Below are 27,166 nucleotides of genomic sequence, written 5' to 3'. Positions count from 1 at the left end.
GAATCCAGTGGGTTCTGGTAGTCTTTAATAGTTGATTCTAAGATTTGTATTTGATCATGTTTTTGCTGTTAGTTCTTTGTTATAGGGCCAAAAAGATTGGAGAAGTGGTTTTCCCATACATCTCCATTTTGGATAGATATCTTTTTGTGTTGTTGTATGTTTAGTGTTTTCCCAGAAGTGGTTCGATTCTATCGATTCTTCAATTACATTGAGCTGATTTCTGTTATGCTGTTTTCATAGTGTATTTCTGTATTGTTTTAGTGATTCACCATAGTGAAGGCATAGGTTCATGTTTTTGGATGGATTTTTTTTATTTTTGGGATATATATGTATATTTTTATACCAGACAAAAGGGTGCCTCCTACTGGCCCTCCAACACCACTTCTAGCAGCATCTGGTCTCCCATCCAGAGACTGACCAGGACCAACGCTGCTTAGCTTCTGAAGCTAGACAGCAGTGGGATGCAGGGTGGTTTGCTGCTGATTTCTCAATTTATTTCTTAGGTTTTTGCATTCTTCATCAAACCATTTGTCATTGTTAATTTTCTTCAGTTTTCTATTTGAAATTTTTAGATTCAGATCTCTCTCTCAAGTATTTGCCTCTCTCTTTCTCTCTCTCTCTGTATTTGTCTCCCTCTCTCTCTCTCTGTATTTGTCTCTCTCTCTCTCTCTGTATTTGTCTCTCTCTCTCTCTCTCTCTCTGTATTTGTCTCTCTCTCTCTCTCTCTCTGTATTTGTCTCCCTCTCTATGTTTCTTTTTCTTTCTTTCTCTCCTTCAGAAGAACATTTTGTTACCTTCCTCAATAGCCTAAATGACTGCGTTGTTTAAAGTGTGTTTTTGAAAATGGTTCTTGGCAAAAATCTATGTTTTTGCTCACGGTGTTGGGAGATCGAGTGGTAATCTATGACACAATACCATCCTGACAGAATACACTGTGATCTGGGATACAACACTTTCCTTTAACAGAGTGTTCTGTGTTTGAAATGTTAGACTGTAAGCTGTGATACAGTAATGGTCCTAACAGAGAGAGAGGGAATTGCTGTTGGCTGGATGCAGTAATGCTTCTAGAGTGTTCCGCTTCACAATGCACCATGCAACAGTGTCTGCCAAGCAGAATACATTTCTGATATACATCTAATTAAGGGCTGCTACAACAACAGGGTCCTTTGTGTGTGTGTGTGCTTGCATGCATATGTCTGTATCTCTTTCTTTCCACAAAAACTTTAAATTCAGGTGAGGTGAGCTATGGAATATTTTAGTGCTGCTACTTCACCCCGGATAGCCTCAGTACAGCCCTCAGACTTCTTAACCTGGCATTCACAGACAGACAGATAGGGAGTCTGTGTCTCAAATGCAGCCGATGGACCCTGGTCAAAAGTAGTGCACTATAAAGGGAATATGGTGCCATGTGGGACACAACCAGTATTAGTGTCCCCTGGCCGCATGTTCTTTCTGAGTCAGATCATTCCCAAGAGAGGTGAACATCACCACGCCCCACCCCATCCCCTTGGGGCTGAATGAGGACAGCCTTCATACTGTGTTGAACAGGGATGATAGCAGGGTCTGGTCAGATGGGCCTGGTCAAGCCTAAAATAAACACTCCATCCACACCAACTAGCCTGGGAGATTGGCCTGGATGATGCCTTTGAAAGGAGACAATCTCTGGAACTAGGGGACAGAGAACTGCTGACTGCTGATTGAAACCGACCTCTCATTGCTTGGAAGAGAGAGAGAAGTCAAAGAGAGAGAGAAGAGAGAGAAAGAGAGAGAGAGAGACAGACAGGTCATGAGCAGATGAGCTCCTGCATGTTTCAGCATGTTCTTAAAAAATATAGAGATTTAGAGTTAGATAAACTTTGATTTTTTTGTCAGGGACATATACAGAATGCTACACTCTACAACATAACCTTCACTCAAAATCAAAACTCCAAACCTCTACAACCTGATTTTGGATGGGATTACTGAATCACCTGGAAGGTTTACAACTACCAAAGATTATTATTCCAAAGCTATACAGCAAATGCTCTGGTAAACAACAGAAACCTGAAAACACCATCCAACCTGGAACTGAGTGAGTATGTTTAGTCTGAAGCTATATTTTATTTCCAAAAACCAAGAAGAAAAATACATTACATTACTTTATAAGGACTGAATGCCAAATTAAGGCTGCCAAGCTTGATACAACTTCAATTAGCACTGATGTGTCAAGTGGGAGGTCTCAAAGCCCTTTAGCCCAACAATGACAGGAGGGTCTCACAGTCTACTCCAACCTCATGGAGAGGCTTTAGAGGCTGCCTTCCGCTGTTCATAGATCATTAAAATACAGTGCCCTGTGTATGTAAAGAATAGCAAGACAAGAAATGAGTACAAAATGAAGCTCCTTATGAAAAATCAAGAGATACTTTTTGCTGACTATTATAAAAATGGGAACATCAGCAACCTCATCTTCCACACAGACCATCCCCTGGCATGGCACAGTGCTATGTCAACACACTACCCCTCTGTTAAGAGGGAGGGTGTTACTGATGGGTGGAATTTCAAGATACTTGACACCGAGGACTCGGAGTCAGCTAATATACATTTCTATAGGTCTTCAACAGTATTGGTACAGGGAAACCACAAACAGTTTCAGCTGGACTTCCACCTAATCAAAGAATTAGCTCAGCAGGAGAAGCTCTCCCTTGAGAAAGATACCCCACCCCGAGCAGGTCAGACCAGACCTCTTCATTATATAACCCCACAGACGAGCAACCCCAAGCGAAAAGTCAACCTCCCAGCACATAGTTCTATTCCCTCATTGAAATGAAGGATACATTTATCCAGCTGGAGGTAAGGCAGGTGGATCTGGAACAGCAGGTGATTACATTCCAGTCAGCACAGACCCAGACAACAGTCCAGCCCAACACCCCCTTAACCAGACCCGGAGTGCTGGAGGTAGAGAGAGACATATCTGCACTCTAGACTGTGGTGAGACAACTTTAACATGATAAAAAGCATGAGCAGGAGAAGAACAGAGCACTAGAGGAGAGGATCAGACTTCTGGAGGAGAGGGTGAAGGGGATGACGTGTGACAGAGAACAACCTGCTAGAGAGATGGCCACCCATGCAGAGAAGCCAGCAGAACAGCTCAACTCAGCTCCCAACAATAGTCTTGACACCACAGCAGAACAGTCCACCCCCCCTCACACACACCCACTGAGGACATATACATGACACAGATTGTACTTCTTATGGACTCAAACAGTAAATATATACAATTTTAAAAAAAATCCCAAACACAACGTGTCTAAAATCTGGTGTCCAAACACCCAGCGTGCCCTAGACCTTTTGTCTGAGGACCAACTAGGTTCACCTAGCCACATAATAATACACACAGGCACAAACGACCTGAGAGCCCAGCAGGAAAGGGTGGCCACAGCATTCAAGGGAGTGATAGAAAAAGCTTCTTCTACAGCGGGTAAACAGCGGGTAAACGCAAGTATTTCCTGTGAATGTGCCTCAAAACCAAATGTTTACCTGGCCCACCACTCCACCCTGGACTTGAACAGCCTTTATGACAAGGTCCACCTATACAAGGCAGCAGTGCCCACCTTCGCCTGGACCCTAAAGGACATCGCTCTTTAACGCAGCCCCAACACTTCACACAGGAGAATAGATCAATAGACACCCCGCCCAGACCAGCGAGACACTCTGCCAGACCTGCGGGGATCGTAAAATCGTAAATATAGACATTGTCATCCTACAAGAAACATGGTATAGAGGAGACGGACCCACTGGTTGCCCTCTAGGTTACAGAGAGCTGGTAGTCCCATCCACCAAACTACCAGGTGTGAAACAGGGAAGGGACTCAGGGGGTATGCTAATTTGGTATAGAGCAGACCTAACCCACTACATTAAATTAGTCAAAACAGGAACATTTTACATTTGGCTAGAAATTCAAAAGGAAATTATCTTAACAGAGAAAAATGTCCTCCTGTGTGCTACCTATATCCCCCCACAAGAATCCCCATACTTTAATGAAGACAGCTTTTCCATTCTGGAGGGGGAAATCAATCATTTCCAGGCCCAGTGACATGTACTAGTCTGTGGTGACCTAAATTCCAGAACCGGACAAGAACCTGACACCCTCAGCACAAAGGGGGACAAACACCTGCCTGGAGGTGACAGCATTCCCTCCCCCATATGTCCCACTAGGCACCACTATGACAACATGACCAACAAAAATGGGTCTCAACTCCAGCAGCTCTGTCGCCCGCGGTGTATGTACATAGTCAATGGTAGGCTTTGAGGGGACTCCTATGGTAGGTACACATATAGCTCATCTCTTGGCAGTAGTACTGTGGACTACTTTATCACTGAACTCAACCCAGAGTCTTTCAGAGTGTTCACAGTCAGCCCACTGACACCTCTATGAGATCACAGCAAAATCACAGTCTACTTGAACAGAGCAATAGTCAATCATGAGGCATCAAAGCCAAAGGAACTGAGTAATATTAAGAAATGCTATAGATGGAAAGAATGTAGCGTGGAAACCTACCATAAAAAAACAATAAGGCAACAACAAATTCAATCCCTTTTAGACAACTTCCTGGACAAAACGTTCCACTGTAATAGTGAAGGTATAAACCTGTCAGTAAAAATATTAGAAGTATATTTGACCTCTCAGCTTCCCTATCAAATCTAAACATTTCAAGCAGAAAACTGGAGAAAATTAACAACAATGACAAATGGTTTGATGAAGAATGCAAAAACCTAAGAAAGAAATTGAGAAGCCTGTCCAACCATAAACATAGACACCCAGAAAACAAGGAACAGCACGTTCCAAAAAAGGTCCAGTCAGGACACAAACACAAATTCCATCTAAACACTGTTGCCATAGAGCACACAAAAAACTATACATACCTCGGCCTAAACATCAGCGCCACAGGTAACTTCCACAAAGCTGTGAACGATCTGAGAGACAAGGCAAGGGCATTCTATGCAATCAAAAGGAACATCACATTTCGACATACCAATTAGGATCTGGTTAAAAATACTTGAATCAGTTAGAGAACCCATTGCCCTTTATGGTTATGAGATCTGTGGTCCACTCATCAACCAACATTTCACAAAATGGGACAAGCACCACATTGAGACTCTGCATGCAGAATTCTGAAAAAATATCCTCAGTGTACAACATAAAATACCAAATAATGCATCCAGAGCAGAATTAGGCCGATACCCACTAATTATCAAAATCCAGAAAAGAGACGTTCAATTCTACAACCACCTAAAAGGAAGTAATTCCTAAACCTTTACAAAGCCATCACCTACAGAGAGATTATTAACCTGGAGAAGAGTCCCCTAAGCAAGCTGGTCCTGGGGCTCTGTTCACAAACAGAAACAGACCCCACAGAGCCCAAGGACAGCAACACAATCAGACTCAACCAAATCATGAGAAAACAAAAAGATAATTGACACATTGGAAAGAATTAACAAAAAAACAGAGCATACTAGAATGCTATTTGGCCCTAAACAGCGAGTACGCAGTGGCAGAATACCTGACCACTGTGACTGACCCAAACTTAAGGAAAGCTTTGACTATGTACAGACTCAGTGAGCATAGCCTTGCTATTGAGCAAGGCCGCCGTAGGCAGACCTGGCTCTCAAGAGAAAAACAGGCTATGTGCACACTGCCCACAAAATGAGGTGGAAACTGAGCTGCACTTCCTAACCTCCTGCCAAATGTATGACATATTAGAGAGACTTTTTTCCCTCAGATTACACAGATCCACAAAGAATTTGAAAACAAACCCGATTTTGATAAACTCCCATATCTACTGGGTGAAATATCACAGTGTGCCATCACAGCAGCAAGATTTGTGACCTGTTACCGCAAGAAAAGGGCAACCAGTGAAGCACAAACAACATGTAAATACAACACATATTTATGTTCATTTATTTTCCCTTTCGTACTTTAACCATCTGCAAGTCGTTACAACACATAATACAACATTTGTAATGTCTTTATTCTTTTGGATCTTCTCTGAGTGTAATGTTTACTGTTAATTTGTATTGTTTAATTCACTTTTGTATATTATCTACTTCACTTGCTTAGACAAAGTTAACATATGTTTCCCATGCCAATAAAGTCCCTTGAATTGAATTGAATTAAAGAGAGAGAGAGAGAGAGAGATAGAGAGAGAGAGAGAAAGTCAGAGAGAGAGAGAAAGTCAGAGAGAGAGAGAGAGAGAGAAAGTCACAGAGAGAGTGAAGAGTGAGTGAATGAGACAGAGAGCAGGGAGGGTATGAGAAGCAATCTCTCAAGGAAAGAGGGTGTGGTGTTCAAGAGAGCAGTTTGTGTTGCTCTTCTGTTAAAGGAATTAAATTGCTCTATGTTTTAATACCCAATTAAAATTAAACACTCTGTCAATTCATAAGGATTTGTAAGACCCTTATTCTATAATAATGGACAGAGCCCAGTCTTAAAGTCAATCAGCAGAGTTTATTCACGAGAGTACTGAACACGATACAGGTTACCACAGGTTATAAACTGAAAATGACGTCATTAGTTCCAGTACCAACCCATCTCTTCTCCCACCCTGGTACAAAGGCAGTATCTCAAGCCTTCCCACATCGTCTCGCTACCAATTTAATATAATTTATAAACCAAGGTCTTCTTGTGTAGATAAGCATTCTAGCCAGTCTGAAGATATCGTTAATTCATTTCTACCAAGGAACAGACAGTCATTGTTCTAAATCTTGACCACATTTACACACATTATATTCAGCACTGGGATCAAGAAATAAAACTCATACATATACAGCAACATAATAGTATTCTGATTAGTACATATACAGTAACATAATAGTATTCGGATTAGTACATATACAGTAACATAATAGTATTCTGATTAGTCAGTCCTGATTGAAATGTATACATAATTAGTCATCATTGATAAAAATTCCCTTAACATCTTCTAGTCAAAGCCTGAGTTAAATTGTTCCAGCATTCTTTAATTTGAGGATGGTGTAGATTAAGCCAAAAAAGGGATCTTCTCTCCCCTTTCTTTTTAATCCTGGACAACCCACATGAGAAGCACAATTATTGAGTAATACTGTCAAAACAGACATTATCTTACAGCCGCCGTGTGCGTACTTGCGTGCATGTGTTTGGGCTTGTGTGTGTGTGTGTGTGTGTGTGTGTGTGTGTGTGTGTGTGTGTACATGTGTGCGTGTGTGTGTGTGTGTACATGTGTGTGTGAAGTGATGGGATAGAAGTGTTGGGAATGAAGGACAGAGAGACGAGTTTGACACTGGATTCATGTTCAACTGAATAGCTTTCGAGAAATGTGAATAATGCGAGGGAGAGAACATGGTGCGTTTAATAGCCCCTAAATGTAAGTCACTTCAAGTGGAGCGTGATTCACACTGGGTAATCTACCTTGAACAAAACAACATACACTATCCCTCACTTGTCAGCGCCAAGTCCACTTGACGTGATGAAGAATGCAAAAACCTTATTTTAAACCTAACTGACACATTTCCAGATGCCCTTGTATGTGCTGACCAATAGTGTACCTCTATCCCTCCAATTCCAGACCACTGAATAGAAACCAGCTGTCTATATGTCAGTTGACCAGTCTTGTCCCTCTGTCTCTCTCTTTTCCTCCAGTTCCAGGCCAATGTGGATGAGGGCTCCACAGGGGTGGTGGTCAACCTGACTGTGGACGACAGAGATGACCCTGCGACGGGGGCGTGGCGAGCCATCTACTCCATCATCAAAGGTGACCCCACCCAGAGCTTTGAGATCCAAACCAACCCTGACAACAATGAGGGCATGCTTTCCCTCATTAAGGTAACCACAGGGCCCGAAAGTTATCTCAATGATCTCTCTCAAATATCTCTCTCAATTATCTCTCACATGTCTCTCTTAATTATCTTTCTCAAATATCTTAAGTGCATTTGAACGGGGTATGGTAGTAGGTGACAGGCTCACCAGTTTGGGTGGGGCAAGAACTGCAACGCTGCTGGGTTTTTCATGCACAACAGTTTCCTATGTGTATCAAGGACATCCAGGCAACTTGACACAACTGTGGGAAGCATTGGCGTCAACATAGGCCAGCATCTCTGTGGAACAATTCGACACCTTGCAGAGTCCATGAGGCTGTTTTAAGGGCAAAAGGAGGTGCAACTCAATATTTGGAAGGTTTTCCTAATGTTTTGTCCACTCAGTGTGGAAGTGACATGTTAACTACATAATTAACACTCATCTCCTCCCCTCCCCTCTACTCCCCTCTCCACTCCTCTCCTCCTCCAGCCTCTAGACTATGAGAGCTTAGTGTTCCACACGCTGCTGATCAAGGTGGAGAACGAGGACCCCCTGGTGCCAGATGTGGGCTACGGCTCCAGTTCTACAGCCACCGTACACATCACCATCCTGGACGTCAACGAAGGACCAGTCTTCTTCCCCGACCCCCTTCAGGTCACCAAGATGGAGAACGTACCCCTGGGAAGCTTCGTGGCCTTACTCAACGCCACCGACCCAGACGTCCTCCAATCACAGAGCATCAGGTGAGTGATGAGGTCATCAAGCTGCACCAGGTAGAACATTCTGCAGCATTTAGAGTTCCACACATTCAGCGTGGACATTAGGTCCACACTGACTGCCAGCTTGACAACAGCTGTCTGCAGGTATATTAATGTGCAGTAAATCTCATCAGGTGTTGATTCCACAGATGCTCCCCTTTGTTATTGATTGAAACTGGTCAAGGCGGGCAGTCAGGGTTCAAAAACGATCATGTACAAGGACGTTTGTTCTCTCTCTTTTCACCTCTTTACCATCTCTCAACTTCAGAGTTTGTCTATGGTATTGAAAGAGAGAGATTCTTCTCAGTGAGCTTCTCCATGTAAGTGTGACAAGGTGATGTAACAAAGACGACCTATCAGAAGTGTAGCCTGGCATGACAGCACACCTCATGGTTTCCAGACATCTCTCCATCTGTTTCAGCTCTCACCTCTCTCTCCATCCCTCCATCCCTCAACTGTCCCGCCCTGTCTATCAACAGACACCCTATTTATCATCTTATGCATGTCAGCCAACCGCCTCTTATAAAACTGCCTGTCTGACTGTCAACTTTCTGTAAACAGTCCAATTATTCCTCTGTCACCAGGGTGGCCTATTACTAGAGAGGCGTGTTCAGGTCAACTCTATTCTCAGTGTCTAGGAGGTCTATTTCTTTTTGCTGTGTGTAACAGTCAAATTGTTCCCTGGCAGCCTTGGGGAGCCATTACATGTAGGTAAACTTCTCTTGCTTTACAAAAGGGGAAAGTTGTGATTGCTTTATTGGCTCTAAGGAGAGATTTATGCTAAATGTGTGATGCTACAGCTCGTGAATTGTTGGTGTTACATCACATTTTTTATATTTTAATGTAAATATATCAGGTCATAGATATCAGGCCCTCTGTGGAAAGGGTTTTACATGGAATCCAAAAGGGTTCTTCAAATGGTTCTCCTACGAGGACAGCCAAATAACCCTTTTAGGTTATACAGTGGTTCCTCCTTTAAAAGTTGCGTCATACTGAAGCACACCTTGGGGGCTGCTTCAGCATTCTATGGCACGTTATTTAATTGTCAGACATTTATTACATTAATGCAAGTTAGTGCTAGTTTGACCACCAGAGGGCATCTTTGAGAAACATTTGATATTCTCCCTTATTGACGTTACTAGAGAATTTAAAACCTTTTTGGTAATAGCATAGTACATGGGAATGAAAGAAATTTGGCTTAATTAATTTAATTAATATTATGGTGTTTCTATTCTGAGAAAAATGAAACCCTCAGGGTTTCCGTTATGATGGAATGGAAAATATTGCACTGTACAATGTGACGGTCGGGAGTAGGCTACAGCATAAGAGGTTTGGACAATTCTAAATTAATATCTAAGGGGCATAACATGTCCACACCCTAATTGTAGTGTAACCAATTCTCATTTCGCCTATGGTAGGCCAATAGTATATCTAAAAAAAAAAAGATTTCAATGATGTGACTCTCCACCAAAAATTACATTTAGAGGATTGGAGGATTCTAAATTAATGTCTATGGGGCATTTTTTGTGAGGATCTGTGAGAATATCTGAGAATATCTAAGTTTGTTTTACGTCATTCTAAATGAATTAATAATAAGAAGAATCACTTTGTTTATAAAGTAACAATATTTTGGAGATTTCATTTTCATTGAGCCTAGAGTGAGCGAGAAAAAGGCATTCCTTGAACAAGGGGTGAGACATTCTCACTCATTTGTAAATAAAACCAGTTTGTAATTTAGAATGATTTATTTCTGGAGAAACCTAACTTGATTATTTAGCAGATATCACTTGCTTATATTCAGTCAAGATATTCAGTTGAAGTCGTAAGTTTACATACACTTAGGTTGGAGTCATTAAAACTCGTTTTTCAACCACTCCACAAATTTCTTGTAAACAAACTATAGTTTTGGCAAGTCGGATAGGACATCTACTTTGTGCATGACAAATGTCATTTTTCCAACAATTGTTTACAGACAGATTATGTCACTTATAATTCACTGTATCACAATTTCAGTGGGTCAGAAGATTACATACTCTAAGTTAACTGTGCCTTTCAACAGCTTTGAAAATTCCAGAAAATGATGTCATGGCTTTAGAAGCTTCTGATAGGATAATTGACATAATTTGAGTCAATTGGAGGTGTAACTGTGAATGTATTTCAAGGCCTACCTTCAAACTCAGTGCCTCTTTGCTTGACATCATGGGAAAATCAAAAGAAATCAGCCAAGACCGTAGAAAAAAATTGTAGACCTCCACAAGTCTGGTTCATCCTTGGGAGCAATTTCCAAACGCCTGAAGGTACCACGTTCATCTGTACAAACAATAGTACGCAAGTATAAACACCTTGGGACCACGCAGCCATCATTCCGCTCAGGAAGGAGATGCGTTCTGTCTCCTGGAGATAAACGTACTTTGGTGCGAAAAATGCAAATCAATCCCACAACAACAGCAAAGGATCTAGTGAAGATGCTGGAGGAAACAGGTACAAAAGTACCTATATCTCCAGTAAAACAAGTCCTATATCGACATAACCTGAAAGGCCACTCAGCAAGGAAGAAGCCACTGCTCCAAAACCGCCATAAAAAAAGCCAGTCTACGGTTTGCAACTGCACATGGGGACAAAGATCGTAGGTTTGTAGAAATGTCCTCTGGTCTGATGAAACAAAAATAGAACTGTTTGGCCATATTGACCGTCGTTATGTTTGGAGGAAAAAGGGGGAGGCTTGCAAGCTGAAGAACACCATCCCAACCGTGAAGTACGGGGGTGGCAGTATCATGCTTTGGGGGTGCTTTGCTGCAGGAGGGTCTGGTGCACTTCAAAAAATAGATAGCATCATGAGGGAGGGAAATTATGTGGATATATTGAAGCAACATCTCAAGACATCAGTCAGGAATTTCAAGCTTGGTCGCAAATGGGTCTTCCAATTGGACAAAGACCCCAAGCATACTTCCAAAACTGTGTCAAAATGACTTAAGGACAACAAAGTCAAGATATTGGAGTGGCCATCCCAAAGCCCTCAATCCCATATAACATTTGTGGCAGAACTGAACAATCATGTGCGAGCAAGGAGGCCTACAAACCTGACTCAGTTACACCAGCTCTGTCAGGAGGAATGGGCCGAAGTTTACCCAACTTATTGTGGGAAGCTTGTGGAAGGCTACCCGAACCGTTTGACCCAAGTTAAACAATTTAAAGGCAATGCTACCAAATACTAATTGAGTGTGTGTAAACTTCTGATCCACTGGGAATGTGATGAAATAAATAAAAGCTGAAAGAAATCATTATCTCTACTATTATTCTGACATTTCACATTCTTAAAATAAAGTGGTGATCCTAATTGACCGAAGACAGACAGGGAGTTTTTACTATGATTAAATGTCAGGAATTGTGAAAAACAGAGTTTAAATGTACTTGGCTAAAGTGTATGTAAACTTTCGACTTCAACTGTATATCTTAAGAATATCATGGAATATAGTTGAACATTGTTGTTTCTCCATGCTTGTCTCAGAGCAGCGCGAAACGGTGCTGAACAAATTATTTTGTTTTCAAAAAAACGAAAGTGAGCAATTGTAATCTGAATAAAGGCCAAAATAATATTTATAAAGGCCAAAATATAGCCCTGCTAATAGCCTTAATGACGCTATACAATGTGACCATGTGTGTTTTCGAGTAAGCAACAATTTGTTTGCATTCATGAGACAACTTTGTTCCAATATTTCTGTAATTCAGTGATATTTTTTCCCATTCTAATTTGTTATGGATCCATAACTAAATCCACATCTGCATTTATTAACGAAAGCATAAAGATGCTGATGAAGAAATACAGTACTGTACAGTATATGCTTTTACATTTGGATAATAAAACATTTAAAGCATTTTGAAGATATAAGCCACTTGCATTTGTTTATTAGGCTATTCTGTAGTCTGACAAGTAAACATAGCCTACAATACTTACTGTAGTAACCATGTCAAAGTGCCTAATTCCTTACTAATTACTTAATAAAGTGAAGATTATTGTTGAAATGAATTGCTCGACTGGTGTAGAATTTCTACTTTATCTTTAACTTTAACAAGTTAGCTATATTTTCAGCATGAGCCACTGTTCACCTCCTATTGATTGCACTGTGCTTGCCGCCAGTTGTTTTTTTACATTTAACCTTTATTTAACTAGGAAAGTCAGGTAAGAACAAATTCTTATTTACAATGACGGCCTACCCCAGCCAAACCCGGATGACGCTGGGTTAATTGTGCATCGCCCTATGGCACTCCCAATCATGGTCGGATGGGATACAGCCTGTATTTGAATCAGGGACTGTAGTAATGCCTCTTGCACTGAGATGCAATGCCTTTGAATGGTCGAAACAAATTATTTGTTGCAAGTTGGGGAGGGGTTTTTTCACACCTAGCTCGGCTATTGGACAATTCTTTAGTAAAGGTTGAGTAGTCTATTCTTCAGCTAATATCCCACCCTAGAAACGTTATTTGCAGAATTCACAGCTTGCTACAGTACGCTTGTGAAAAACAAAATGCCTCCAGCTGTCGAATAATAATAATATTTTTTCCCCTTTCCACTTGCTAAATAGCCTGGATTGTTACTCCCATCTTGATCCTCACCCTCTTCCACGTGTCATTTTCCGCCTGAGTGGCTCACTTGTGGAGATGCTGGCAGGATAGGGCAGCACCTTCGGTTGTGCATCAAGAATTCGGCATAGCAAGTTTGTATGAAAGTCTGGTTATTAACAGGCAAGTAGTAATATGCTCTAAACCGCTCTGGTGACAAAAAACGTTGCTGCCCTGTTTCCAGTTGTCCACATGGCTGGGAGAACCTATTCAAGTAAGTAAACACATTTCAAAAATGTAAAAAAAAATATAATGTATTATTAGCTACAGTAACTAGCTACAGTGCATTTTAACTAAAATGAGCTGCTAATGTAGAGATAGCTAGCTAAGTTAAATACATTTGACCAGTTACCGAACTTCATATTAGCTAGCTATCTTGAAATATTTAACACTGTAAAATACACGTGTAGGTAGCTAGCTAACAGCCATGGAGGAGAGTGAAAGGATAGCAGGCCCAGCTGTCAACGTGAGAGAGTTATTCTGGATAGAGCGTGTACTTTTGTGTAGTTTCAGTCCTTAGAAGTGAGGACAGAGAATATCATATTCAGTGCTGTCTAATTTGAGTACAATGAAGTCTATTTCTTGTGATGTTTTCTGTCCTCAGATACAGAGAACTATGAAAGCCTGTCTGCAGATGAAGAGGTCTCAATGAAGAGCAGCGGTTCTCAGTCCTGGTCCTGGGGACTTAAAGGGGTGCACATTTTTGATTTTGCCTTTGCACTACACAGCTGGGTCAAATGATCAAGTCATCATCAAGCTTCAAGTGGTATTTATGTATTCATTTGTGACGCTATCCTTGATATGATCCTGCTATTGTCACATGCTACACATGTATCTGTCTATCCAATGTTGTCGTGATTTGTTATAAGGGATATTATAATTTAGTAGTTCACAATGAACTGGTCATGTAAAAGTATAATAATGAGATTATCTTCTATTGTTTGTCCTCATGTGTCTGTTTTTCAGCATAAAGTACTCTGTAGCCATTTAGTGTGGACATTAGGTGAGACTACACACACACAGATTCCTGTTGAACACAGTATATTTAACTACCTTATTTTCTCAATAACAGTCTCTCTCCTTCACTTCATCCCTCACCCCCTTCACCCTAAATCCTCTAGGTTATATCAGCTGTGTTGGTAACCCCTCCCGCATCTGAGCTGACTGACATTGAGGGCACAGCATGATCATAGATGAGAGGTCACATGGTCAGGTCAACAGGAAGTATTATTAAATAGTTACTTTACATTGAAATACAGTTCCAGAGTTAATAATCCAAGGTCAGTTTAGAATTTCAACTCCTCATGATTATGATGACTGACTGTGTTAGAATTAAAAAGAAACAGATCTTAATCATGCTCTCTCTCTATCCATCTGTCTCTAGTCTGTGGGTATGTTTTGATGTGAGAGAGGAAGCCAGTCTAGTCATCGCCACCTCACCCGCTCTTAAGATAACCTTTGTGTCAACTGGCGGCCCAAGGCTGGTCAGGAGACACCGCTAGAGACACTATGTAATTGTGATGAACTGAGAAAATATTAGGGTAGCAGTGTAATTCATTTATCATATGCTTGTAATGAATACAAGTGGAGACAGGGAGCTGGTTTCAAGCGCAGGGCGCCACAGGTGTTTTTTGCAAAGGACCACAGGAGGAGGCAGGTATCTGGGTCCAGGGGCAGGCAGAAGGCCATATACAGGGGCTCCAAAAGTGGTAACAGTACAGACAGGGAAGTCTGGGAGATCAGGCAATACATAGATAACAGGACATCGGATAGGGGCGGCAGGGTAGCCTAGTGGTTAGAGTGTTGGACTAGTAACTGGAAGGTTGCAAGTTCAAACCCCCGAGCTGACAAGGTACAAATCTGTCGTTCTGCCCCTGAACAGGCAGTTAACCCACTGTTCCTAGGCCGTCATTGAAAATAAGAATTTGTTCTTAACTGACTTGCCTAGTTAAATAAAGGTAAAAATAAAAAAAATAAAAAAAATAAAAAAAATAGGCTGAAGTACAGGCAGGGCAAAAGGTGTCTTTAGTGAGTAGATCAAGATATCGTCAATGTACACGATGAGGAACTGGTTGATCAAGTCCTGGAAACCTTCATTCATGAAGGACTGGAAAGACTGTGAGAGCATTGTTGAGACCGTAGGGCATAACCAGGCATTTGTAGTGACCCCCAGCGGTGATGAACGCCGTTTCCACTCATCCCCACTTCAGATACAGATCAGGTTGTAAGCACTACGTAGGTCCAGTTTGGAGTAGATGGTAGCCTGTCCAACTTGTTCTAGTGCGGCCGGAATCAGAGAAAGAGGGAAGCGATTCTTGATGGTAAGGTCATTGAGGGGTCGGTAATCTATGCAGGGATGGAGACTACCACCCTTTTTTTACAAAAAAGAAACTGCAGCCGGAGATGTGGATGGACGGATGAATCCCATGTCAAAAGCCTCTTCTCTGGGATGGACAAGGGGTATATACGACCCTAATGGGGCGATGCCCCAGGAAGGAGGACGTTTGCGCAGTCCTCCGGGCAATGAGGGGGCAGAATGGACGCCTTTTCATGCTGAAGACACTCAGGAACTGGGCATATACAGGTGGGATGTGGGTTGGAATGGCAAACTCCGATCCTTTTATATAGGTGGCTCGACAGGGTAGACTGAAGCAGTTCTTAAAACAGGGAGACCATGACAGCAGTTCCCCTTGCTGCCAGGAGATGGCAGGGTCATGAAGGCTTAACCGGGGATGACCGAGGATGAGGGGTTCTTTCGGTGAAGATAACACCGTTATCTGAATGACCTCGGAGTGAAGGAGGCCAATCTGAAGGGTGATACTTTCGGTCATGCGAGTCACCAGAGACCATTTCTGAAATGTTGTCCGTCCAGCGCATTGATCCTAAGGGGAGGATTAACAGGGATTATCCTGACCGTTACCTGTTGTGCCAATAGTTCGTCAATGAAATTTCCTGCCCGAGTCCACTAGTCCCTCCACAAACTGAGTGACCCCATTCGCAGAAAGAAGAGCCGGGATTCCAAACTGCCTTCTGGTAATGTTCAAAAACGTAGAGGTGCTTACCCGGGCAGAAGTAGAGGGGTTGTGGTCAGCCCTTCGTGGGGGGCGAATCGGACAGCTATTGAGTAGGTGGTTACTCTCTTCACAATAGAGGCACAGGTTTTCACGTAACCTCTGGTGTCTCTCGGCAGGCATGAGAGGGGTGCAGCCGAGTTGCATGGGTTCAGGGCTATTGGACCATGGTGGACGAGAGAAGGGCGTGGAAGACCCGCAGGCCATGGGCGACTGTAATAGGTCTGCGGTCCACCCGTAGGTTGCCAATGGATATGGACATCCGGGTGTATTGGTTTTGATCCATTAAATCTCCTCTGCAGGCCAGCTCGGTCTGTAACTCCCGATTAAGACCCCTCCGGTAGACAGTAAGGAGAGCTGGTTCACTCATCCACTGCTGGCAGCCATGATACTGAACTCAAGGGCATACTTAGTGGTGGAGCAACGGCCCTGTTGCAGCTCCAATACGTAACAGGTCCCCGGTGTGACGACCTGAAACTGATGATCGAACACCTCATTGAAGAGGGCAAGGAAAAGTGAGGCCAGTAAAGTAGTTCAGGAGATCAGGCAATACGTAGATAACAGGAAATCCGATAGGCTAAAGTACAGGCAGGGAATAGGCAAAAGGCGTCATTAGTGAGGCAGGCAAAAACTATGGGGTGGAAAGATGATGGGGTGCAAAGAACTGAACTAAATACTGTGTGATAATGACATACAGGTGTGTGAACAGGTGATTAGAATTCAGGTGATTGGGATCTGGAGAGTGAGCTGCGTTCAGGGGATGTAGGTGTTTGAGAGTGTGAGCTGGAAAGTGGCCTGGAAAGTGAGCTGCGTTCAGGGGATCTACGAGTTGGAAGCAGACGTTACAATGCTGTCTTCTCTGCTCTTTCCTACTTCCCTTTCTGTCTTCTACACCTCTCTCTCCACCTCTTCTTTCTTCCTCTTTTTTTATAATACACACCGTATGTGCATTGAAGTACAGATTTAGTTTGTAATCATAATATAATATTACAATTATAATATGTATAATGCATATATTATGTATTTATAACACCTGGATAATGAAATTCCAATAAAGTGTTTTACATTATCCACTGGCTGGAATTAAGTATCTCATTGAAATACTACACATATCTTGTGTCCTCAGATTAATGCAGATGAAGGGAGTTAGATATGCATAGGAAGTGTGGTTTAATGTTTTCTTTTCTGTATATATGAATTACAAATCAGCCTTTACTTAAATCATGCTTCTAGTTTATTGTATAGTTACAATGTGTAATCACTGATGTCCCAGGAGTGGTAAACACTGTTGAAGTGTATAATTGTTATACATACATGCAGACACAGCATTATTCAAAGAATGGAGTTTGATACAGCTGGTATTGGATATGACTGAAAAAGAATGTCTCACAGAGATTCATACCTGAACTGCACATTTATTTGCCAAGAAAGAGTACATGATCAATAAATATATTCAATGTACAGGCCACAATGTGGGGAACTCATGCGTGGTAATAAATACATGTATTTTGGACTTGCATTCTTGGCACAATAAAGTTATTATATTCTACTCAATCCATAGGCTTCATTATTGCCATTCACACTTTAAGTCGATACAACAACTATGATAGCTGAGGATCATAGATAGGTTCTGAACTAATATTCATACCAAACGTTTTAGGGTCCATAGACAGACATGTTACATACTGTAGCTAGCTATACATCCATAGGCATACAGTTATTTTTATCCTCCGCGACACAATAAGCAAGTAAATAGTTAGCTAGCTATGTTACTTCTACTAAAATATAAGCAAAGCAAGCTTACACAATTGTAGATTCAATTTGCAGTAAATGCTTTAGCTAGCTAGATTCTTTACATCCACTGTTCCACAAGAGGACAGCCTGGTTTTCTGGTTTTCTCAAGAGTCCCTAAAAGATTAAACAACACGAATTACAATGTCATACTCATGTCATAACACTAGCTAGCTAGCTGGCTAATGTAAGCTAGTCAGCTAACTTGCTAAATAGCGATTTACGTCAATTAACGTCATGACAAAAAAATATGCACAATCGTTTCTCTACATAACTAACATATTCCTCTCAATTGTACATTTTTAACTTGACCCGTAGTCACTCATCTAACTTGACTCGTAGTCACTCATCTTTGCTGAAGAAAGTCACCAGCAACTTACATCCAATTCGTCATTGGAACCTGTCAATATTTTGTTTTAAAACTTATACCTTTATTTAACTAGGCACGTCAGTTAAGAACAAATTCTTATTTTCAATGATAGTCTAGGAACAGTAGGTTAACTGCCGTGTTCAGGGGAAGAATGACAGATTTTTACCTTGTCCACTCAGGGATTCGATCTTGCAACCTTTCAGTTATTAGTCCAACGCTCTAACCACTAGGCTACCAGCTGCCCCAATATGATTGGTCATACAAAAACCTTGGGACCCAATTGCATAATGAGTGCTCCATCTCCCCCTTGCAGTGGTCTGGAGCAATGAAGCCGTGACGCTGGGTAGCTCTAAGTCCCGCGGTGTAGGTTCGCAGCTTTTAAAGGAGGAACCACTGTAGATAACACCTTTTTTTCAGTGTACTTTACTGTCTTGCTCTCTCTTTTATCTGTGTCTCTCTGTATTCATTTCTCTCCCTCTCTCTTTTGGGGACTTGTATGTCTTTTGATCTGTTTTTGCCAGTGAAATGGACTTTGAAGTGCCACAGCTTTCACCTGAGGCTAGAGGAGAATGAGGACAGGGGAAGACGTGAGGTGGAGATGGAGAAAGAGTGTATAGAGAGCAGTGAAAGAGAATAAAGGGGAGAAGGTGTGACAGTGTAAGTGTGTGTGTGTGTGCGTCAAATACAATAAAAAGTAATTTGTTGCATGCTTCGTAAATAACGGGTGTAGAGTAACAGGAAAATGCTTACTTATGGGTCATTTTCCAACAATGCAGAGTAAAAGATTTTTTAACATTGTGACACAAGGAATGAATACACAGTGAACAACAAATAACAAGAATGAGTTAAAAAAATACACAGCTACTGTATATACAGGGAGTACCAGTACTGATTCAAAATGCAGGGGTACGAGGTAATTGAGGTAGCTACTGTGCTTTCAGTATTGGTCACTGACCTAGTCACAATACCCCATAATGTCAACATGGAATAATTTTATTTATTTTTAAATGAAAAGCTGAAATGTATTGATTCAATAAGTATTTAACCCCTTTGTTATGGCAAGCCTAAATTCAGTTGAAGTCAGAAGTTTACATAAACTTAGGTTGGAGTCATTAAAACTCATTTTTCAACCACTCTACAAATTTCTTGTTAACAAACTATAGTTTTTGCAAGTCGGTTAGGACATCTACTTTGTGCATGACACAAGTCATTTTTCCAACAATTGTTTACAGACAGATTATTTCACTTATAATTCACTGTATTAAATTCAGTGGGTCAGAAGTTTACATACAGTAAGTTGACTGTGCCTTTAAACAGCTTGGAAAATTACAGAAAATGATGTCATGGCTTTAGAAGCTTCCGATAGGCTATGTCATGACATTGCCCTCTTTGGGTACAGCGAGCACTACCCCCCCTCACTCTGCACGAGCCCTTTTCTATGCACAATCCCCTACCCCCTCTCTTGTACACCCAGGCTGCTGTGGTCAGAAAGGTCGGAAATTCCTGGAGGAGATTATCTCCTCATGGCCACAGTATAGAGAGAGAGTGAAGTTTCATAGAGAGAACAAAGGAATTTCTTCCACCTCACAGAACTTGAGGTCCGAACAACATTTATGTTCTGGAGAAGGTATAAAAGATCGGTGAAGAATCCGTTTGGTACAATGTTGTGAAACTCATGGGAGCCAATACGGCAACATTACCATAACACTGTTTATATAATAGCCTCGGTCATGAGACGTACATCTAATTGTTGTATAAGATGAATGAGTGAGGATGATACTGTTTGTGAAATTGTGTAATGTGATTTTGGACTGTTTAATGAAGGAAACTCCAATTCCCTTTGGAGTTGAACTAAATCAGAGGACCGTCCATGAGCATAGTTATGGTCGGGCATCCTGGGACGGGTCCTTTTCTGCTCTTCTGAATAAAACCCCCAACCCGGGTTTTCTATCACCAGACCATGTTTCTCTCAATTAAGAGAGGACAAAGGTTGCAGACCAGCTTACCTTGATAACGAGAGGTCCGGTTTGAGACCAGACTGCTGAATCTTTCAACCATCACACGTGGTTAAACTCTTAGACTATCGATACCGACAGAATAAGAACAAGCCTTTGATAATAATTACTAGTCTGCAGCTGGGAATTCGGTATCATTGAACGCGAAGACCGACAACCGCCGAAACACCTATTCTATAATGACATGAATGAATGTCACTCTATCCATTCTAACCACGACAGAGAGAGAGAGACGGAGGCCAGACTCTCCAACAGAAACTAACTTTTAAACAGAGATCCCGACCAAGCACTGAGCGTAAATATATATATTGATTGCAATTATTCCCGAATGAGTGAGCGTTCATGTGCAAAGGATTAGCATTTCAATTGTTATAATTATCAACTTTGTAGTGTCTCATCTCAGGTGACCCCCACTTCCCTTTTCGTCCACTAAGCCACGATACCGGTTTATCCCACTAGGGAAACTCCGTTATCATTTCCTTGTAACTATCTACTGTTTGTTTATGCCTTTCTGTGAATAACTTAGTTAGTAAATAAATGATTGAAGACAATTGATGTATGGATGATTCATAGTTAAGACTGGGTTCGTGCAGATAACCAACAATTTACGACATTTGGAATGAGACTAACGTGAGGTAAAATAAAGAATAAGTCATTAATCAGAAGACTAATTGATCAGATATTAAAGTATCTGAAAAGTTATATTAGGACATTTTTTACTTTGTAATCTGAATATTTTCCTTGATGCCCAGACTTCCTATTTAATTACAGTTACATGATTAATCAGTTTAATTGCGTAATAATAATTACAGAGAGTTTAATGATGCCAAAGACACGACAGCTAATTGACATCATTTGAGCCAATTGGAGGTGTACCTGTGGGTGTATTTCAAGGCCTAAATTCATACTCAGTGCCTCTTTGCTTGACATCATGGGAAAATCAAAAGAAATCGGCCAAGACCTCAGAAAGAAATCTGGTTCAAGGTCTGGTTCATCCTTGGGAGCAATTTCTAAAATGCCTGAAGGTACAACGTTAATCTGTACAAACAATAGTAGGCAAGTATAAACACCATGGGACCACGCAGCTGTTATCCGCTCAGGAAGGAGACGCGTTCTGTCTCCTAGAGATGAATGTACTTTGGTGCGAAAAGTGCAAATCAATCACAGAACAACAGCAAAGGACTATGTGAAGATGCTTGAGGAAACAGGTACAAAAGTATCTATATCCACAGTAAAAAGAGTCCTATACTGTCATAACTGAAAAGCCGCTCAGCAAGGAAGAAGCCACTGCTCCAAAACCGCCATAAGAAAGCCCAACTATGGTTGGCAACTGCACATGGGGACAAAGATCGTACTCGTTGGAGAAATGTCCTCTGATCTGATGAAACAAAAATAGAACTGCCATAATTACCATCGTCGTGTTTGGAGGAAGAAGGGGGATGCTTGCAAGTCGAAGAACACCATCCCAACCATGAAGCACGGGGGGGGGCAGCATCATGCTGTGGGGGTGCTTTGCTGCAGGAGGGACTGCTGCACTTCACAAAATAGATGGCATCATGGAGGGGGAAAACTATGTGTATATATTGAAGCAACATCTCAAGACATCAGTCAGGAAGTTCAAGTTTGGCCGCAAATGGGTCTTCCAAATGGACAATGGACAAACCCCAAGCATACTTCCAAAATTCTGTCAAATTGGCATAAGGACAACAAAGTCAAGGTATTTGAGTGGCCATCACAAAGCCCTGTCCTCAATCCAATAGAAAATGTGTGTGCGAGCAAGGAGGCCTACAAACCTGACTCAGTTACACCAGCTCTGTCAGGAGGAATGGGCCAAAATTCACCAAACTTATTGTGGAAAGCTTGGGGAAGGCTACCCAAAAAGTTTGACCCAAGTTAAACAATTTAAAGGCAATGCTACCAAATACTAATTGAGTGTATGTAAATTTCTGACCCACTGGGAATGTGATGAAGTAAATAAAATCTGAAATAAATCATTCTCTCTACTATTATTCTGACATTTCACATTCTTAAAATAAAGTGGTGATCCTAACTGACCGAAGACAGGGAATGTTTACTAGGATTAAATGTCAGGAATTGTGAAAAACTGAGTTTATATGTATTTGGCTAAGGTGTATGTAAACTTCCGACTTCAACTGTAAGTACAGGAGAACCAGGGGATCAGGAGCGGACCGGTCACCCCCTGCTGAAGCGATGCCGGCTGAGGCGTGGGAACCTGTCGAGCCGGCTGGGGTGCGGGAACCTAACAGATCAGTTGAGTCAGGGGAGCCTGGTGATCTGGCTGAGGAATGAGAGCCTGACGAGCCCGGTGGAAGCAGGGGAGCCTGGTGATCCGACAGAGGCATGAAAGCCTGACGAGCCGGCTGAGGCAGGGGAGCGTGGCAATCCGGCTGAGGTATGAAAGTCCGACGAGCCGACTGAGGCATGAAAGCCCGACGAGGCAGGGGAACCTGTACCGGCTCCCGACACAGAAACAATGAACACTCCCTGATGCTTCCCTTAGGTGAGGTGTTATTCTGTAATGAGTGCGCTGAAGGTCGGGAAGCAAGTACAGGGAGTGAGTGTTTTAATAAATAAACAAAACAATAAACATGAAACAGAAGAAACACACCGACATGAAACTGAGTCAATAACACCTAAGGAAAGAACCAAGGGAAGTGACAGATATAGGGAAGATAATCAAGGACGTGATGGAGTCCAGGTGAGTGTCATGAGGCACTGATGCGCTTGACGATGGTGACAGGTGTGCGGGATAATCAGCAGCCTGATGACCTAGAGGCCGGAGAGGGAGTATACGTGACAATCATGTTATGGGTACGCTTGTAATCGTTAAGGACTGGGAAGTTTTTCAGGATACAAAAATAAAGGGAATGGAGCTAAGCACAGTCTAAATCCTAGAGGACAACCTGGATCAGTCTGCTTTCCACCAGACACTGGGAGATTAATTCACCTTTCAGCAGGACAGTAACCTAGAACACAAGGCCAAATCTGCAGTGAATGATCCTGAGTGGCCGAGTTACAGTTTTGACTTAAATCTACTTTAAAATCTATGGCAATACCTAAAATGATTGTCTAGCAATGATCAACAACCAATTTGAAAGAAGAATTTTGAAAAGAAGGATGGGCAAATATTGCACAATCCAGGTATGTAAAGCTCTTAGAGACTGAGCCAGAAAGACTCACAGCTGTAATCACTGCCAAAGGTGCTTCTACAAAGTATTGACTCAATGGTGTGAATACTTATGTAAATGAGATACAGTATTTCTGTATTTCATTTTCAATAAATTTGCAAACATTTCTAAAAACATATTTTCACTTTGGCATGATGGAGTATTGTGTGTAGATGGGTGAGAATCATTTGTATTTAATGCATTATGAATTCAGGCTGTAACACAACAAAATGTGGAATAAGTCCAGGGGTATGAATACTGAAGGCACTGTAATGACCACTTTGACACTGACAACCTGAGAATCTAAGATCAATAATTGAAACCTCGTCTTGAATCCATCACTATCCTAGGTGTATGATGACACACATATTGTACAATATGAGGAGGAAATTATAGTCCTAAAATAGTTTTCCAGTTTCACTGACAAACACACGATGTGCTCGTGCCAAATGCCTATCTCTCTCTTGTTATACTTTCTAACATAGACTACTGTTCGCTAGGCCTATTTGGAAGTTGCTAAAATATTATGGTGGCCTACAGACAGATTAGAGTCTTCTCTTTTCAGCAGGAGCCATTTGCTTTCCAACCTGTGTTTTCCCACGGTTTTATTTGAAACATAGAAAAATGCCTGTTTTGGCTGTATGCTGTTCACTGACAGATTTCCAAACCCTTGTGATTGGGCTACACACAATTCACAGCTCGGCTATTTATTTAAAGATGCTGTTGATCCTCTGCTAAATTAGGCCTATTGACATAATCCTGGTAGTATTCTGAATGATTTTATTTATTTCTGAACAGACAGCAGTAGGCCTAACTCTGTAACTTTTGCAAATGTATTAAAATGTATCACATGTGCTGCAGCACGGTTCCCACGGATATGATTCTATAAGGAAATAAATGATGAAGTGCTACGCTGGAGAGATGAGAGATACAGGCTCATGTCTATCAGAGCAGAGAGAGGGAGATCATATAAAGTGAATCGCATTCTAGCTCTGTGATAGAATTTTTTGTTTCATGCCATGAGAGGTACCAGATCCTGGCAAATAGGCCCCAGAACAAAACAGTCCAAAACTAAGAGTTTAAGCACTGGGTAGGAGTATGGGTAAAGTGAGGGGTAAAGTGACTAGGCAACAGAATAGATAAGACAAAAGCAGCATTGTATGTAGAATAGTATAGAAAAACAGTATATACTGTACATATGAGATGAGTAATGCAACATATGTAAGCAATATTAGATGAATGAGATACCGTAGAATAGTATAGAAAACAGTATATACACATGAGATGAGTAATGCCAGATATGTAAACATTAAGTCACTTAGATACCATAGAATACAGTATTTATATATGATATGTGTAATGCCAGATATGTAAACATTATTAAAGTGCCTAGTGTTCCATTCCTTAATGTGGCCAGTGATTTCTAGTCTATGCATGTAGGCAGCAGCCTCTAATGTGCTAGTGATGGCTGTTTAACAGTCTGATGGCCTTGAGATAGAAGCTGTTTTTCAGTCTCTCGGTCCCAGCTTTGATGCACTTGTACTGAGTTTGTCTTCTGGATGGTAGTGGCTCGGATGGTTGATGTCCTTGATGATCTTTTTGGCCTTCCTTTGAAATCGGGTGCTGTAGGTGTCCTGGAGGGTAGGTAGTTTTCCCCTGGTAATGCGTCGGGCAGACCGCATCACCTTCTAGAGAGCTTTACGGTTGTGGGAGGTGCAGTTGCTGTACCAGGAAGGAAGGTTCTCTAATTCAGACCCTTTACTCAGTACTTTGTTGAAGCACCTTTGGCAGCGACTGCAGCCTTGCTTCTTCTTGGGTATGACGGTACATGCTTGGCAGACCTGTATTTGTGGAGTTTCTCCCCCCATTCTTCTCTGCAGATCCTCTCAAGCTCTATCAGGTTAGTCGAGGAGTGTCATTGCACAGCTATTTTCAGGTCTTCCAGAGATGTTAGATCGGGTTTAAGTCCAGGCTCTAGCTCGGCCACTCAAGGACCTTCAAGGACTTGTTCCGAAGCCACTCTTGCATTGTCGTGGCTGTGTGTTTAGGGTCATCGTCCTGCTGGAAGATGTACCTTCGCCACTGTCTGAGGTCCTGAGCACTCTGGAACAGGTTTTCATCAAGGATCTCTCCAATACTTTGCTCCGTTCATCTTTCCCTAGGTCCTGACTAGTCTCCCAGTCCCTGTCGCTGAAAAACATCCCCACAGCATGATGCTGCCACCACCATTCTTCACCATAGGGATGGTGCCAGGTTTCCTCCAGAGGTGATGCTTGGCATTCAGGCCAAAGCTGTCAATCTTGGTTTCATCAGACCAGAGATTCTTGTTTCCCATGGTCTGAGAGTCCTTTAGGTGCCTTTTGGCAAACTCCAAGCAGGCTGTCATGTGCCTTTTGCTGAGGAGTGGCTTCCGTCTGGCCTTTATGGTAGAGTGGCCAGATTGGTGGAGTGCTGCAGAGATGGTTGTCCTTCTGGAAGGTTCTCCCATCTCCACAGAGGAACTCTGGAGCGCTATCAGAGTGACCATCGGGTTCTTGGTCACCTCCCCAACCAAAGCCCTTCTCCCCTGATTGCTCAGTTTGGTGGTTCCAAACTTGTTCATTTAAAAAAATGCCACTGTGTTCTTGGGGACCTTCAATGCTGAAATGTTTTGGTTCTGTGGATCTTCCCCAGATCTGTGCCTAGACACAATTTTGTCTCAAAGCTCTACGGATAATTCCTTCGACCTCATGGCTTGATTATTGCTCTACGTGCACTCTCAACGGTGGGACCTTATATAGACAGGTGTGTGCCTTTCCAAATTATGTCCAGTCAATTTAATTTACCACGTGGACTCCAATCAAGTTGTAGTAACATCTCAAGGATGATCAATGTGTAAAAAAAAGTATTTCTGTATTTTATTTTTATGTTTAAAAACTTGTTTACACTTTGTCATTATGGGGTATTGTGTGTAGATTGATGAGATTTTGTATTTATTTAATCAATTTTAGATGTAATGTAACAAAATGTGGAAAAAGTGAAGGGATCTGAATACTTTCCGAATGCACTGTACATCGTTGGAATTCTGGGCTTCTTGCCTAAAGTTGAATTTGTTGGGTGAATTAAGTTGACAGGAATTTACTTCATCACATTCACCCCAGCCGCCAGACTGACAGGACATCCATGCAGCGCTGACTGTCCCCAGTGGAATCATGCAAAGAATCAACTCCTCTGCCTTACACAAACCCCTCAGACCATCTCCTATCCCCTAGCCCATATCATTTTAAAAGAAATACTTGGTTGTTTTTTCTTCCCTTGAAAGTACAGACCGAGTCTCAAACAGACCAAGTTATCCATAATTCAAAACGTTCCCCTCCCTTTGTCCATATTTAAGTTAAAAGTGCTGAGACTTTAAAGGAATGGAAGAGGCATGAAGAGTCTCTTTCTCCTCTATCCATCTCTCTCCCTTCAGCACTGCTAAGTCTGACTCCCTGCTGAGTCTGACTCCCCCTCCATGTAGTCAACACACACACACACACACAGAGAGAGAGAGAGAGCCCCGTG

The 27,166-nt window shown here is 41.9% G+C and overlaps 1 protein-coding gene across 1 annotated transcript in view; it reads left to right on the top strand.

The window, feature by feature from the left end:
- LOC112252318 (cadherin-13) overlaps positions 1-27,166 on the top strand; it is a 610,184-nt gene that overhangs the window by 506,130 nt on the left and 76,888 nt on the right. Inside the window, exons 10-11 of the mRNA XM_024423437.2 lie at positions 7,655-7,837; positions 8,300-8,553. Of these exons, the coding sequence (XP_024279205.1) occupies positions 7,655-7,837; positions 8,300-8,553 (437 nt within the window). The remainder of the gene's footprint in view (positions 1-7,654; positions 7,838-8,299; positions 8,554-27,166) is intronic.

The sequence above is a fragment of the Oncorhynchus tshawytscha genome, linkage group LG06 (genome assembly GCF_018296145.1).
Source record: "Oncorhynchus tshawytscha isolate Ot180627B linkage group LG06, Otsh_v2.0, whole genome shotgun sequence".
Taxonomy (NCBI): Eukaryota; Metazoa; Chordata; class Actinopteri; order Salmoniformes; family Salmonidae; genus Oncorhynchus; species Oncorhynchus tshawytscha.
The sequence above is the reverse complement of the archived record's forward strand: the minus strand, read 5'-3'. Positions and strand labels throughout refer to the sequence as shown.